At 48.2% G+C, this 17,377-nt stretch overlaps 1 protein-coding gene across 11 annotated transcripts in view; it reads right to left on the bottom strand.

Moving 5' to 3' along the window:
* The window catches only part of Nav1 (neuron navigator 1), a 243,256-nt gene that overhangs the window by 59,723 nt on the left and 166,156 nt on the right, over positions 1-17,377 (bottom strand). Inside the window, exon 1 of one of the 11 annotated variants that reach the window (XM_040739026.1) lies at positions 13,604-14,227. The exons of the other annotated variants lie outside the window; for them this stretch is intronic. Coding sequence (XP_040594960.1) covers positions 13,604-13,656 — 53 coding nt within the window. The 5' untranslated portion in view covers positions 13,657-14,227. Of the gene's footprint in view, positions 1-13,603; positions 14,228-17,377 lie in introns of those variants that run through there. 11 annotated transcript variants of the gene reach the window in all.

The following is a 17,377-nucleotide window of genomic DNA, read 5'->3' as shown; positions in this document are numbered from 1 at the left end:
TGACTTCGGGTTGCATTTGACACTGCCACCCCTTGAAATTCTTCCTTCTGTTCACCCTAGTGGCAGCATTGTTCTCCTCATCCCAATTCCTTCTCTTTCTTTGCTTTCGCACTCAACTTTGGTCCTTCGTTCTATGTGACCCTTATTTAGTTAGCAGTGCTGGGGGCGGAACCCAGGCAAGTGTCCTACCACTGTGCTATATCCCCAGCACGCCCCTCCCCCACTTTTGAAATAGGAACTTGCTGTAGAGCTCAGAGTGACCTTGTACTCACGATTTATGTAGCTCAGGCTGGCCAGGAACTTGAACTCTGAATCTTCCTGCCTCAGTTTCCCAAGTCCTAGGATTATACATATGTACTACTACACCCATCTATTCTCCTAAGAATCTTTCTGCACTGGCAACCAGTGATGGGAGGATATCTTCTTCTACAGATGCTGAATCACAGTATCCATGTGAAAATATTTTCTCCCAAACAGACACGGTTTGAGGTGACTACAGTGTACGCATCAGAAAAGAAGACAGAAAAAGCATTTGCTAAGTGTTTTCTTTATTTTTCTACCTTTCCTTCACATTGCTCTTTGGGTGTTCATCTGCCAGCAAACTACGTATCTAATTCTGCCTGATGTTTTAATCCTTTGGCTTCTGTATTTGGCAATGCCAGTCCAGAATCTCGTTAGCCCCTCCTTAGTTTAACAATAATCCCATATGTTCACTTGCTAAATAGAAGCCAACCCTTATGAAGCTCCCAGTGTGTTTCTGGAACGTCTTCCCATACGGCAGCTCAGAACAGGTTAAAGACGGCACGGTGGAGAGCAGGGTCTGCTGTAACTGTTTGTGAATAAAATTACTTGACCTATCTCAAGAGCCTCTTAAGACCCCAAGCCTTGCCATTTCTAGGGGAAACATTTCTGCTGCCCACAGAATACAGTGTTTTAAGCTGAGCACTGTCACTTTGAAGGACTCGCTGCAGAAGCGCTGTTGAGGTAACATATCACCCGAGCCTGTCCTCTAATAAGGACGCCTGAAACATACACTAACAACTCTTCACTCCCAGACAGTAGTCAAACATAAGGTCACTAAATTTTCCTGTCATACACTGGATAGTGGGATTTAATTAAATAGAGGCTTCTCTAGTTACTCAATTACGGGCTGAAATTTAATATAGCACAACTGCTTCTGCTTTTTACATTTATAAAACAGGCACTAAAGCCCTTACAGGGGCCAGTGTTTATGCCACAGTGGCTCTGAAACAGACTATTTAGAAAGTACTGCATGATCATCTTTCTTGCATGGAGTAGGTACCTCTCCTTAGATACATGGCACTCCTCCTCTGGGAAGAAAATCACGAAGGACAAGCAGAATTTTCTTGAGTTGAGGAAAGCGAGTGATGTCTAATCTATTCTCACATCTTAGACAGATCTGAGACACTATACAAGGTAACCTTTAATTTGAGCTTCCCTTCACCCAAAGCACAGCCCATACATTCTTTCCTAATGTAAAGATTTCCAATAACAGCATCAAACTAGCAGTTAATAATAGGTCCCAGCACGTAAATTACAGTGGTCTCCGAAAATAAAGCTTCATGGGGGAAAAATTTGCAAGTTACCACTGTGAGGTAGACACAGTAAAAGAACAGTGTCCTCACACCACGGAAATCTGGATGTCTCTTCGAAACTGGCAGACACAAACACCCAGAACAGTCCTCAGAAATAATTTTTTTCGAAGTGTGTGTAACCCAAACTATGCCTTTTCCCTACCTCGTCTCTCTGTCTCCCTGTCCTCAAGCAACCTTCCAGTTAGGTACCCAAAGCTTGTTCACAAGCCCAAACTTCTCTTAGATTTCCAGAGAACAGTGAGAGAGACAAAGCCGTAACCCGTTGCCTTCCAAGCGCCTTACCTAAGTGACCCGGAGCATGTGTTTCTTTGGGCCACAAGCCACAGTGCTTACATCTTTGAGACATTGCGAGTAAGAGTGCTTGTTAAGGGTTTCAAAGAAGTGCTCCCCAAGAAGCCCTCTAGATCAAGCATTCCCAACAGCGCCCTCCCCCCACGAAGAGTCCCCCTGTCCCTTTATCAGTCCCACCAAGGAACGCTGGGCAGGTTTGTCCAAAGGAATCCATTAAGAATTCCATGGAGGAGAAAGTCCACTTGTCTCCAGGTCTTAAGGAAGCGAGTCTTCATTTCTGCTATGGGGGGAGGGGAAGATCGGTGATCCGGCCCTGGAGGGCATTGTAATTTTTATAGACCTCTCGCCTTCATCTTTATTTCAAAACCAACCGCCCTCTTATCTTAAGTCATTTAGTTCATGCACTGCTTACTCTCGGTGAAATATCTTTGTTGAGGGCTCTGAAGGTTTTCACTTGAGAGAACAGGACAGCTGAATGCCACATTGTGTGTAGGGGTCAAAGGTCAGTGTTGGAGCAAAAGCCCCGCTAATGCATTGTGAAAGACCTTCTCTCCACCAGTGAGTTCTCTATGCATGTGAGAGTAAGCACATCCCTCACCTATGACAAAGCTTTCAATAAGAGGAATGAAAACATAAAGGGGTCTTAATTCTTAAGCAATAAGAGAGTGATGTAAAGAACTCATAAAGAAACCAGGTGTTCAGGGGAGGGGAAAGGCATGTTTATGCCTCAGGCATAGCATGCTGCACACTCAGAAATAAAGAACGAATGGGGAAGAGAATAATAGGAAATTGAAAAAATTTAAACTTCTCAAACTCTTACCTTCACACCCCAGATTCATCAAACAATTCCAAAAAGCAAATGCCCCACATAGATTTAGACAATCACTGTTGAAGTCCCTGTAGTAACCCACAAATATGACAACCAAATCGTATTTTGGAGTGGTTTTGGCTGCCAATACTCCACAATAGCAAATGATGTATTTTTGGAAAATCCTAATATATTTTCTTTTTTTTGGTTTTCTTCGAGACAGGGTTTCTCTGTATTGTTTTGGAGGCTGTCCTGGATCTTGCTCTGTAGACCAGGCTGGCCTCGAACTCACAGAGATCCACCTGCCTCTGTCTCCCGAGTGTTGGGATTAAAGGCATGAGCCACCAACACCTGGTCTCCTAATATATTTTCTAGTCATATAAAGTGCATTCTTTCCAAACTGTCACAACTCCATGATGAAGTTTTCACCACCTGTCAGGGAAGCCTTCACCCAGGGAAAAATTAGGACTGGAAGCTTTGACTTGGTTCATGGACCCAATCAGTGGTAAAGTTAGTATTGGATCTCTGGGAATTCTATGCCTACACTTCAGTGCCAAAAATGTACTCCAGTATGGGCTGGGTGTAAGACCCTGGCTGGGTACATGCTTATCGAGACATCACCTCCTTCCCTGCTTCTCCGAAAGGTCACTGTGTGATTCTTTCTTTCAAAGTTTCTCCTGGAAGCCAGCGATAATGCACATGCCTGTAACCTCAGAACTCTGGAGACTGAGGCAGGAGGATCACAAATTCAAGGCCACCTGGGTTATATGAGTGAGATCCGCATCTCACCAACAAATTAAAAATGACTTTTCCCTCACCTCCTCCAGTCAAGAGCAAGAACAGTTTTTGTTAGCTAAAGATGCAAATCTTGTTGGGGTGGAAATAACAAGTTTGAGAACATAGGAAATGAATGGCCAGGAAATTACTTAGGTATTAACAAACTTTTCTTGGGCAACTATGAGTGAAATCTTTTCTGAGGCTTGGGATCAGTCTGAGCTTTTGGCATAATCCTTAAAGAAGTCAGAGTAAGGAAGACTGAAATTAAAAGAAGAGAAAGTTCATCAAAATCAAACTGGCTTTGTTTCTGGCGAGGATTCCTTCCTGCAGCTGGCAGGAACAAAAACATCCTGCTCCTCCATCTATGATGTTCTAGTATCGGATAGATAGCGGCCTCTGTTCATTTCCACCACACTCTTCAACACCCCAAACATCTCTGCTTGTCTTTCTGAGATTTGGGAGAACAAAGTCCTAATGGGGCACCCTTAGGAGGTGGTCACTGGACATCAACCAAGTGTCAGGGTTGTGTAAATATAAAATTCCGCAATTAACACTTTAAAGCAGTTGAAAAGCAGTGCACTAAAGCTAGGTCTTCAGGTCCCACTGTGGGGAGATGAAGAGAAATATGCTGGGACAAAGACCTAACCTTGTAGTTTGTAATCCCATGTTATAGAAGAGGAACTTTTGTTGTTGTTTCTGAGACAGGGGTTCTCTGTCTAGCTTTGTAGACCAGACTGGCCTCGAAGATCTGACTGCCTCTGCCTCCCTCCTGAGTGCTGAGATTTAAGGCCTGCACCACCACCACTCAGCTAGAAGAGGAACTTTCTTTTTTACCTCGTATGTTGGGCAAGAATCCTCAGTGTATAAAACCCTGCTTCGGTTGGCAAAGTCCACCTGCCACTCCTTCCTTCTCCCCTCCCTCCAGGTCCATTCTGACTTTGACCATTTTCCTCCAATACCAAAGCGCTGCAAGCCATCTGGTACAGACGGCCTCTTTTCTACACTGAATGCAGAAGGGTCCTTCCCAGGGAAGAGCCTTAGGCACTCATCATGTGTAAAATCCGCACAGCCACAAGCCCTTGTACAGCAAATTACACAGAAAGGCGCCAGCGAACCTCAGTGCCTGCAACTCAGAATCCTAGAACCCACAGGGGTTTCTTCTGCTTTTCCAACTCAGCTTTTCATGCCCATATCCACAGTGCACTGATTCCACCGTCAGCTTTAAAATGGGACAAGTTTTAACGATGTGAGGCATCGAGAAAGCAACAGCTTTCCAGATCTTTTAAAATCTCTAAACTGATTTTCTTGCCACCCCCACCCCGGTCAAGTTTTCTTAGCAATTTGCCTCTTTCAGTGTTTCTATGAATCCCAATGTAGTTCTGACAAAGTATCTTTCTTTGTATTTAATAATTAAATTATACAAGCGGGCATACACAGACTTGGAAATGCGTCCAAATCTTGGAAAGGAGTCGTTGTGATGGTTGGAGCGGAGATGCAGGTCCACTACAGTCCGGCCTCTCAGCAGCTCCTGCTGAGGAGCTCGGCTAGAGACAGAGGAGCAAGAGGCTGCATGCAGAGGGCTCTGCTGTGTCTGATGCTCAAGCCATTTCTTCTCTCTCTCCTTCTCTTCATTTAGAAAGACAACTTTATTTATTTATTTTGAGACGGTCTTCTATAGTTTAGGCAGGGCTTGAACTTCTGCCCCCAACATCCATGTGCCAGGATTACAGGGGTATGCCACCTGTCTGGGCATGCAGAAAACCACTTAGGGAGACAAGAGTGACATCCACAGCTCCAATTCCAACCTCTTCAGCGTTCAATATATCCTCCCTGCTTTACCCCCGAATTCCCCTGCTAAATGAAAAGGTCAGAAGTGGAGGAGCCGGGATGTGAGGCTGACAAATAAATATTCATATTCTTGAATTTCTGGGCTGAAGTCATACGACCAGCATTATTTTATTTGGAAGTATTATTTTGCTAGCAGAATTGTTCTAAGTTAGAATTAGCTAGCCTGAATTTATAAAAACAAAGACGGAGTAAAGCCAAGGCTTGCCAGAGTAGACTGATATCTGAAATCTAGACACCAAATCCAGGACTTCTTGTGGTGCGTTCCTACAGGCTCATCACTTCTCTGGCATAGCAACAGTTTCCCCAGAGGCTGGACACTCTGGGGATCAAAGCTACTTTTACAACAATTAGCTCTGTGCAAATTCCCAGAATTAGTTTCTCAGCGCAGGAAAGCTCCCATAGCAGGTTGTGCATGAATAAGCAATGATGTCCTCCCTCCTGCAGGGGCTCATGGTAAGTTTCTCAGACAGAAAACTTGTTCTCGTTCATGCCCTGGGGTTTTGAGGCCAGGGGTGGGATTTGATAGAAGATTCTAGGTTCTCTGGTATCCAACGGAAGGCAATAGCCCAGAGTCCATCCCCTTTTCTAAGCAGTGGTACATGCCACGTGCCAATGCTCCCTCCAGACCACAGTTCTGCCTGGATTTCCTACAATAGAAAATCCTCAGAAAAGAAAACCACCTGGGAGATAAAGGCAAATACAAGGATCACATAAAGATAGAAAGCAATTTCCACAAAAAAATGTGTAAAACGGGTGCTATTATTGTACCTCCTCCATATTTAATTTCTAAGAGTGGAGGAAGAGGGTTCTCAATGAGATGATGAGAATTAATGAAGTAATGCACTGCTCGTGCTAGTTCAAAGGCATCATTTTAATATGCACCTGGAGTGCTGAGAACCAGCCTTTGTGAGCTCTGCTCCTTGAGAGCCACATTCCCTGGAAAAGGCAGCTCACTGTTTTCTCTGAGGTCCGCTCAGTGTGACCCAGAAGGCACCTGGAGAGAGCACTAAGCCCAGATGGTAGAGGATCCACTCACGGGGACTGGAGGTGCTGAAGGGAGCTCAAAGTCCTGGAAGGAGCCAAGGATTAATGTCATAACACGCATGCAAACGGGCTGACAACCCAGGACTTGGAACTACAAGGAGGATAACCTAGAATTTATCATACATATTGGAACATAACGAGACAGGGTTTCAAGATGGAACTTTTTCCACACAGGAGCAAGGGGTGACATAGCAAGGTCTACAATGTGTACCCAGGAACACTGTTACCATCTAGGCCACCGAGTCAGGAGTAAATCCCAGATATGTTTTTGCCTTAAGGGCCCATGGGTAAAATACTGTTGTCTGCATGCTGGGATTGAACCCAGGACTTTTCATTTTAGGTGAGTGCTGATTATTGAGCAACAATTCCAACCCTTTGCTTTTAAAGCCGTTAAAATTCTACTTTTAAAAATCATACAGTTGGCAGATCACCAGGATCAAAACCTGACCATCCAGTATAGTCTTATAAAATAATTTAAAACAATGTGGGGAAATGTTCCATGCCTGAAAAATCACTTTCTTACACAGAAAGCCTGTGTATTCACCAGAACATATGCAAGCGCCCTGGGCCCGCTGCCACACAGCCTCAAGAATGGGGGCCTAGGACACTGAGAATTCAACAGAGGGAAGGACTTCATGATACCATTTCTTCACACCATGCCTATTGATCCCAGTGCCCTGTAAACTCTCTTTAAGGGGTACTGGGACCCAGGACAATCCCCCTTTTATGCTGGAAACCTTCCTTCTTCCAGAATCCTCTCTACAGAATTCTCTGCGGTCTTCCTTCGAATACTCATGGTTCCCTTAGTGTGCTGCTCCTTAGCTTGGGCATAAATGCGCCTTCGTATTTCTGACGTGTTTGCTCCAGTTTCCAGCCACTGTTATTCCTGACGTCAGAACTCAGCACTTAACTCCATTACAGGTTAATCTCATCCTACCCCTACCGAGGGCCTGATTAAGCAGGAGGACTTTCATTTCCTTTGTGGTGTGGACCACAATTCTTGACACAGGGCAGGTCGTTAATGACTGCGTGCTGGCGGGGTCTTCCTCCACCCTGAGTACCTGCCGTATTTCAGCAGTACGAACAGACCTGAGGTGGTTTGAACGAGACATGCTGCTGTCTGGGGAGGTTTAGATGGTGCAGCCTTGCTGGGCAAGCACATCGCTGGGTGAGGGGCTTTGAGATTAAAAGCCTGATGCACTTCCAGTTTCTTCTCTGCATATGCTTGTGAGTCTCTCAGTTTCCTGTTCCTGCCACCATGCCTGCTGCTGGCTGTCAGGCTTCTCTGTCATGATGGACTCTTATCCCTCTGGTACCAGAAGCACAAATACATTCTTTCTTTCGTAAGTTGCTTTGGTCATGGTGTTTTATCAGAGCAACAGAAATGTGGTACGATACAGGACAGACAGACATCTAAAGCTGCCATGTTATGTGATCTCTTATAATGTATCCTACACCAGTGTTTTTTAGTCATCATCACAAGATCATTATTAACTCACACACCTGTGTCACCTGAGTAAAAAAAAAAAGTCCTTGGACCCTACGAACTATGATTGGACAAAACTAGCACCATATCATAAGCGAATATGGAAAACCAGATATGAATAGACGTGTTGGAAAGCAACTTCTCAGGAGGTTAGGGAATCTCATTAGCAGCTCTTTTTTATAGAAAGTGACCATGCCCAAAGGGCTCTTACTTATTCTCAAGTTTGTAGAGAGCAGCAAGTCCTTCCATCTACATACTGTAGAGAGGAGTGCTTCAGGGACCAGTCAGAGTTGGGTTTAAATTTCTGCCCCACTACTTACTAGCTGTGACAGGAGACAAATGCCTTCCCCCCCTGAACTCGCACTTGTAGAACAAACAAGCGGTCATATCACGATCACCCTCTGCTGTAGTTACACGGAGTAAACAAGATAACAGAAAGCTCCTGGCTCCATCCCCAGCTCCCCAGCAATTGCAGGTGGGTAGATAATTCTCTTCATTTCGAACATCAAACTACCACTATGCAAATGGCACCCTTGGCAATACACTAAGGAGGAAATGTAGTTTAAAAGGACTTTTATACTCAGGTCTTCTGTCGGTCCCCAGGGTGCATCAAGCATTTCTTGATTGAGCTCAACATTTTTAAGGACCAGTGACCAGGTTGTGTGTGTTTATGTGCTTATGCATGCAAGGAGGGAAGAGGTGACAAAGAATTTTGATGTTCTTTCCTTTCCAATATTTCTTCCCCAGCTGGGTATGGTGGCATACGACCGTAATCCCAGCACTGGGGAGGCTGACTCAGGAAGATTATGAGTTTGAGGCCAATCTGGGCTATATAGTGAGAGCATGTCTTAAATTTTCCTTTTCCTTTCTGGGAGATAATAGAGTCTTCAGAAGGCCTCTAAGATTTAGAGCATCATCCACAAGTTGGGCATTTCCAGGAAGTCACTGAAGTTAGAATTATTTAGCTGTGTTTTAGTGTCAGGGGCAAGGACAGTCTAAGGACAGCTTATTATTTCCTGAACTTAACTAGAGATGACACCGGTCTCTAGGCCCCAAAAGAACAAACCAGTGGCGTTATGTAAGGCTCCCAGATGTCTTGTGTCACAGCACACTCAGATCAGTCATTAGTCTTGAAGGGCTCTGCCTCAGATGCTGATGGCTGAGGAAGCTACACTGACGGAGGACCCAGGCAGGGAACATGACCCTCCCCTCTTCCAAAATAAATCCATGTCCCTTTAGAAAAGTCTGATTCTTCTTTCCAGGCACAGTTAAAATGCCACATCTCCCATGAAGCCTTTGATAGGCACTTCAAGGATGACACCTCCAAAGACGGCCCCTTCCTGGGTGTACCCCACACTTCCTCATCATGCTGCATCCTTCCTGGGTGCATCCAACACTTCCTCATCATACTGCATCCTTCCTGGGTGTACCCCACACTTCCTCATCATACTGCATCCTTCCTGGGTGTATCCCACACTTACTTCCTCATCATACTTCCCCTTCCTGGGTGTACCCCACACTTCCTCATCATACTTCCCCTTCCTGGATGTACCCCACACTTCCTCATCATACTGCCCCTTCCTGGGTGTATCCCACACTTCCTCATCACACTGCATCCTTCCACCATCATTTCTCTTGTGTTTCTCAGTTCAAAATGTGTGAGTGTATTAACTCTTTAATTTTTATTTATTATCAGTGTGTGGGTATGTGTGCATGGTATGTGAGAGCACATGGATGTTCACACCTGGTGAATGCATGTATATAATGTGCACATGGAGGTCAGAGGACAACTTTTAAAAACTGATTGTTTCCGTCTACCTTGGGATCCAGGAGTTGAGCTCAGTCACGCTTGCATGGAAGTGATTTTACCCAGGGCTATCTCATTGACCTCTGTTTATTCATTTCTGTTTTCACTGTAAGTCTATGAGCTTCTGAAATGTGGAGCCTATGCCTGCCTTGCTGCACAGTACTATAGTCTAGTGCCTAGTGTCATGCTTGACATCCAAAATGCTCACTGGAGTCTGCAGGACAAGCCAATGGCTGGATAACTTAAACCTAAGGTCTCTGGGATTCAGCTGTTTCTCTGGCACCAGCACAGTAGCTGGCACAGAGATATTACACACAGTAAATGCCAAATGAATACTTCTGCTTGAAAAACATATCAAGTTTTTAAGAGCAGATTGTATTTATATAAGTTGCCATTAAAATATAAGTATACTATAAACAACACAGAATTTAGACCATTAAAAATCCAAAGGTCGGCAATTAAGAACTTCAGTGAAAATCAAAGGTCCTAAGTCAAGGAGTTGTTTGGACTATTACACTGATAGGCTCCATCCTTACAACCCCAGCAAGCCGGAAGGGAAGGATGAAAACGAAGAAACACAGGTCTGGTAGGCATAATGGCGCTCGCCTTTAATCCCAGCACTTGGGAGGCAGAGCAGGTGGATCTCTGTGAGTTCCAGGCCAGCCTGGTCTATAGAACGAGTTCCAGGACAAGTTCCAAAGCCATACAGTGAAACCCTGTCTTGAGAAACCAAACCAAACCAACACCAACACCAACAAAAACAAACAGTTGGGGAGATTTAGGGGAGGGGGAGGACTTACCCTTGTATAAGCTTGTGTTTAAAGCACTCGGCTCTCCACAATATCTCATTACCCTTACTGTGCCCCAGTGAAACAAATAAGAACTATTCCCATTTCACAGAAAAATAAACTGAGGCTAGTCAGCAGTAGAGTGGTGTTTACAAATCAGGTCAGTTGACTCCAAGTGTACAAATATCCCCTGCACATTCCTGCCAGAGTCTCAGGCTAATCCAAGCTAACAAAAGCCTTTGTTGAGGCCTCCAATTAGCTCCAACTTCAGAACCTCACTCAGCATCTCCAGGGGCCTGGATTGGTGCAGAAGGAACAGTCTCCTGATACCATGGTATTTAGGGTTGCTTCTCTAGTCAGACAGACCTAGACCCTCCACTGTGATCTTAGACACGTCTGCCTACCCTCCATCTCTTCCTTCATTTGTGAGACGGGACGACAATAATAAAGAAATCTCTGTCTCATCACCCTACGTGGTCAAGAAGATGAAATGGATGTTCATAAAACCCTTAGCCTAGGCGGTGCTTTACAGCCCATGCATAGCATAGCGAGGAAAGCTGGGACCAGGCTGCTACTGCACTCAGTTCTGGTCAGGCTGCTCCCTGCTCAGTCCACCCCTCTCTCCTCCCAGCTTCTAAGCCTGGGCAGAGGCCTTGCAGGAAGAGGTTAAGCCTGCAAATGAGGTTTGCCTGTGGTGCGCTTGTCTAGCCTCATAAAACCACTTAACGAGAAGCAGCTTGTTGGCTTTGCTGTCCCTAGGCATTTGTCCTCTCACAGAGACTGAGTTTGTGCCATGCCAAAACCCTGTCCTAGGGAGTTGCTGTGTGGCTGTGGGCTGAGTGAGCCGCCAGCAGATGAGCAGGTATTACCTCAGCTGTCCCCAGGCCATACCTAAGGGCCGTTTCTCATTTCTAGGAAGGAGGAGGAGGCTGAAGGGATACATGCTTGAACTTCGGATTCACTGTTTGTAAGAGGATAGAACAGGTCACTCCAGGAGACCCTACTGCTTGTGGACACATCATTCCATGGCATCCCATGGCAGAGGCAGTGAGTAATCCTGGGCATCTACTCTAGGGCAAGGAGGCACGGGGCTGAGAGCAGATCAAAAGCGGGTCATGAAGCATTTGAGGGTCAATTAAGCCATTCATCTTGAACCCTCACATCCTCCCAGCGCTATCTCCTACTGAGCTCAAGCGGAGCTGGAGCACACAGGGAAAGCATCTCTTTGATCGCCTACTGGCTTCAGCTAAACATCACTGTTTCCAGGAAGTTTCTAGTTCTCCCCGGAGAAAAGGCATGGATGGGTTAAGCTCCCCCTCTGTGGACTACAGCCAGGCTAGTTAAGCTTTATAACTGAAGTGTAGCAATTCCAAGACTGACCCACACTTTACAACATCCCCTCTCTCCCTGCCTACCATGCACATTCAGGCTGCAAATCTTGGATGGAGAGGAAACCACAGGCTCAGCTGCACCCCTGGGGAGACGTAATGAGACCTCCTTTTTCTGGGTTTTGGCAGACAGGACTCCACCCAGCACACCTGCCCAGAAACTGAGCCAGGTGTGTACTCAACAGCTGTGGCCTCAGGGTAGGGCACTAAGCTCAGGCTACAATGGCCATGTTCCCTAGGGACAGGGTGACTCTCCTGGGGTGGCATGGGGCCAAAGAGGGGGACAGGAAAAATATCAACTGAAAAGAGACCTTGTACCTAGAGAGGGTGGAAGTGTAAGAGGAAGCTGTGAGGGATGCTGGTAATCACTTGCAGGGTCTTTAGGCCTTCTGGGGCCTGAGGGGAAGCAATGGGCAAATCTCAGTGTGGAACCTACGGAGTCCAGTTAGGGCAGCAGTGCTGTTGGAGCTTGGGGATTGTGAACCACACCCTCCTTCCACCTTCTCCAAGAGTCACTGAACAACTTGGCCCAAGGTCTCACCCAAAGAATCCCTGGAGGTCCCTAAATGGATCTGTTGTCCATTCACGAACCACCTCATCAGCTGTGGGAACATCTCACCACTGGCTCCGTTTCCAGGCTCTGCAAGGCTGCTGCCTGTGTACTGTACTGTGTACTGGGGACAAAAAGTTTGGGGGCCTGCGTCCACAGCTTTACAGAGGAAACCGGGTCTCCACTCCCAAGCATTGGCCAGTTCTCTGTTCTTACTCTACCTGCTGTGTGAAGCAAAGTTAAAACTTGGGGCTCCCTTCATGGGACCATCATGAAGCAGGAGCAGGTCTCTAGGGAGCCAGTCTGGGCTCCCCCAGAGAGCAAGGGGCAAATCACGCGGTGGGCGTGGCCACTGCACCTAGTACAAGGCTCTCGGAGTCAACCTCCCGACTCCATCTCCCCCAAGCCTCCCAGGTGTGAGGGAGCCCAGTGTAGATCTCAGGATGACAGCCAAAGACGGGAAGTTCTCGGAAAGCCCAGAAAGTCCCAGCACAGGCCGTCGGGGTGGTTCACCTCTCTGTCTGGCGCACTTTCCAAGCCAGCTCGAGGGACTTCGGGTGGTGGTGCTGCGGCCACACTTCCCCCTTTCAGAGCAGTCTCCTCGCATGTCCTCGCCTTGTAGCAGAGGTCTGTACCTCAGTGTTGTGTCCTCAAATCACAGATTCTTACCCCTCCCCAGAGCACAGCCCCACTCCAAGGGATCCCAGCAGCTGAGGGGTCAAAATTCAATGCCCCCTCCCTTCCCTTTATCCGTAGGTCTCCCTCCATCTCCTTCCCGGATGGGGACCCTAGAGTTAGGGGTTACCTTAGCTGAGTAGGACAGAGCTGCAGGTCCCTCTCTAGACACCCGCCCTGGTCCCTGAGGACCCCGACCCGGCTCTGCAGCCTTCGCAGCCGCAGACCTTTGAGTTCAATCAACTTGTGCTATTGTCTCAATTCGTTCAGGTCTCCCGGACTCAAAGCTCTCCCTCAGATTCCCTTTTCCATACACCTTCCGGACCCCCAACCCCAAACAGCAGCAAGCCAAATGGTGGGGAGCCAGAGTCTCTGGAGCGCGGGCACTCCTCGCCCTGGCAGAGAAGCCTGGCCGAGACCCTCCTCCTTGCGAACCCCACACCCGAGGCTGCAGAAGCGGAGGAGCCAGGAGCCTTGCGCGCGCGGGGGGGGGGGGGTGATGCCCTAAACGGACTCCAGGCTTACCTGCGGGGGAAATTCGCTGCCCTTCCCGACCTGGGCAGGGGCAGATGAAGCATCTTCCCCGGCTCAGGAGACCATTCAGTGGGTGAGCACCCAGTGCCCACAGGACAGCCTTCGACTGGCACGCGGCGGGCACCCCAAATCGTAAGAGCCGCCGACCACGAGGAGGGGCGGACGCCGAACGGGTTGTCGGCTCCCGGCTCCCTTTTCTCTGCACAGCCGGCCTAGTACTTACGGCTCCAGCTGTACTTAAAGCGACAGGACCCAATTTCTCTGTCGCTGACTTCTGTCCCGAGCCCCAGAAAAGCAGGCTGCCAGCGGGCTCTTTAACGCCCAGAGCAGGTAGACAAAGAGCTACCGCAGCCTCCACGGTTTCGGTGGCCTCGGCGGCCTCAGAATCCGGAAGGTGCAGAGGTGATGGGGGTTGAGGGCCTCGACCTCCACCTGGGCTGTTCCTGAGTTAACCCCTTGAATGCCAGCAAAGGTCTGGTGGGCGGCTCGCCTGGCGCTGCAGGGGTTGAAGGGGGCGTGAGCAGCTGGACATTTCCAAGTCTCCCGGACAGGGAGCGGAGGTGGTGTATGGGTGGGTAGGGTTGAAGAGGCCTGGGCAGAACCTCCCCGTAGAGGTGTCCTTTCTAGCCTTCCTCGCCACTTACTAGGTTTTTACAAATTACTCGAAATTGGCATACTGAATTCATACACCCATCTTTGAAACAAGATGAAGGTCAGATGGGGCTCCATATTGCTAGAGGTTGGCTCTGGACCGTTATACTGGGGGCGGGGTAAGATAATGTGACCTCTCTCCATTCTGGAGACCCTTAAGGGGTGGAACGAAAACAGATTTCTGGTATTCAGAGGACTGCAGCAGAGGGGAGAGGTGTGTCTGCGATGGAAGGGGCTGGGTTGGGGGTGGCGTTCAGTTCATGGTCCCCAAGGTATAGTCATCCAGGAGGCATTTTCAGAGGAAAGATTAGGGAGATAAGGATCCCAAGACGCCTGTCTTTAACGGAAGGCGTGAAAAATAGTGGGATGGGTAGCAGGGCTCAAACCTTGGGTTTCTTTTGCTCTCCAGGCCCGGCTATAACACCCTACTTTCTCAGTCAAAAAGAAAGGAAGTCTGCCTAGAACTGCTGTTCTCAACCTGCGGTCCACAACCCCCCGGGGGTGGTCTACCGACCTTTTTGCAAGGGTCTCCTCAGACCATTGGAAAACACAGATATTTACATTACAGGTCCTAACAGCAAAATTACAGTTTGAAGTAGCAACAAAAACAATTTTATGTTGGGGGTCACCACAACAGGAGGAAGTGTATCAAAGGGTCACAGCTTTGGGAAGGTTGAGAACCACCGGCACAGCAGATGCACGGTTTCCCTTGCTCCTTCCAGTCCTCAAGCCTTGAAGGGCGAGGCTCCATGCTTGAGTCTCCAGCCAGATGGGAACTGGACAAGCTAGGCAGATTGCATCTGAGAAATGGAGGGATTGTATCTGCAGTTCTTCCTTTAAAAGTGCCATGATGAGACCAGCAAGATGACTCAAGTGGTATGGCCTTGCCTCTTGCCAAGCTTAGGCTGGAGTTAATTCCCTGGACAGCCATGGTGGAAGGAGAGGACACACTGCTGGGAATCCTCTGAGATCCACACATAAGCCGTGGCACGCACATGTACACACACACACACACACACACACACACACACACACACACACACACACAAAATCAATATATCTTTACAAGTGTAAAAAGCCCCGAGAGTACTAAGATGAACCCTAACACAGTGGCCTCTGGAGTCTGAGCAGCACTATGGGACTGAGCCCCTCTGTCCTCTTAGACCTCATGGCATCTGCTTTAGCTTTAGCTTTCACAAATGTTACAAAGGATCAGATTGACATTCTGAAAGCCTGCCTTCTCTTAGCCTTCACCAGGGTCTGATGGAACTTTGACTTCTTTCCCCCTAAAGCCTGTCTTTTCCCAGACCTGTGATTGCCTAGGGGCATTGACCTGGGGCTGCAGCTCCAAGGAATGACTCAACAGTTCTAGGAACCTTTGGCCCTGAATAGGCTGGGCTGGGAGAAGGGGGTTATGCCTAAAGGTGTACACCATTGTTAAATTCTACAAACACACTTAGAGAGGGGAGTCCTGGGGAGATCCTACCACATATCCTTTGAACTACCCCTGTGCATGGTAGGACAAGGAGACTTTATTACATATTCCAAGGAGTTTGGGTAATAAGATTTGGGAAAGATGCACTTCCCAAGCACACCAGCTTTGCAGGAAGTAAGAGCAAGGCAAATGTCTCTCCAATATAGTCCCCCATCTCAGTCCAGAAATAGTGTTTCTGGACCTATCCCCTAGCCTAGCTCCTCATCCTAGTACTGCCCTGGGCTTCTCATCCTTACCGAAACTATATAGAGAGAATGAGTGCAGTCTCCGCCCCCCCCCGAAGGTTCTGTCCCCACTGCTGTGCTGGAGTTGGCCTGGGTCATCTGGGGAACAGCTTATAGCACCAGGAGGGATTCTCTTTAGTCCCCCCCCCCCGCCAGCATGCATCCCGAATGAAATGGCTGTGTCAGCCAGTAGAATGTCATCAGCGGGGGATGTTGTTCTCCAAATCTAGCTGTAGGTTTTCCATCAAGTTTTTTTTTTCTTTGTGGCTTTCTGGTCAGAGCTGGAGGGAGGATCTAAGGAAGGGTAAGGGGTGGGAGTTTACTTGGAGGAATGGTGTGTGTGTGTGTGTGTCTGTGTGCACGCACATGCAGATACACCCTTGCACATACAAGGAACTGAGCTTCCCCTGAGCATTCCTTCACAGCCACGCAGACACCACAGGGCCATCATATCCACCCTTATACCTGGCAGCTTGTCTACCCAACAGCCTCCTCAGACTCCATTTTCTTCTTGCCTGAGAAGGGACGAGGGGGCCAGGCCATAATGTAAACAGGTCTTGGCCGCGTAGCCATAAGGAAGGGCTCTCAGCTTTCTGATCCTTGCTAAGAGGGTTCCAGGCTTGAGCATCACTATAGACCTCTGCCCCAAGACGGATTTCTGAGCCGCCAGACTTCAGCATAACCAGAGACTCCACTGTCCGTCCCTCTTTCCTCCCCCTGGGGGAAGCTGCACCTAGTGGAGCGCCTATGTTTCTGTGCAGGCTAGTGTGGGCTTTTACAGGGGAAGAGTCAAGGCTCCAGAGGCTTCACTACTTAAATAAATAGCATGCAAATTAGCACCTGCTATTTTCAGCCCACAGGTCAGGGCACTTTGGTAATTGGACTTCAGCATTGAAGAGGAATGCTATCTGGGGCCTTTGTGAAGTCAGTAAAATGGCCTTCCCTGTTAACGGACCTACGCTGTGCTCGAAGAGGCCCTGGCCTTGCCCACCACAGAGGTGTGACAGAGTGGGGGCGACATGGTGGCCCTGACTACAGGGGAGAGGCGTGTTGGGATGACTCTGGGTGCTTCTTTCTGAGAGAAGGAAAACACCTGCTGAAAGGGAGCTGGGTACCAGGCTCTTTTCCAGAGAGAAGTGCCAGCCCACAAGGGTGAGAGGAAAAAGGCCTATGTGTGCCAGATAGACACCCTCTGTGCTCCTCTGGCATTGCTCTTCAGAGATCCCTCAGGAGCTATGACCTCATCGCTCAGAATGCCAGCAGCAGCAGAGGCCCTCTTTACAAAGGGGAAACTGAGGTTTGGAAAGACTGAGCAATGTCCAAAGCAGAATGTAGGTCCCAGACTCATGTGCACCGGTCCTTCAGCGGGTTCCGGAGGGTGATCGTGCTCCCTGC

This window comes from Mesocricetus auratus, unplaced genomic scaffold (genome assembly GCF_017639785.1).
Source record: "Mesocricetus auratus isolate SY011 unplaced genomic scaffold, BCM_Maur_2.0 Super-Scaffold_100676, whole genome shotgun sequence".
In the NCBI taxonomy this organism is placed as follows: domain Eukaryota; kingdom Metazoa; phylum Chordata; class Mammalia; order Rodentia; family Cricetidae; genus Mesocricetus; species Mesocricetus auratus.
Note: the sequence above shows the minus strand (reverse complement) of the source record. Positions and strands in the feature narration are given on the sequence as shown.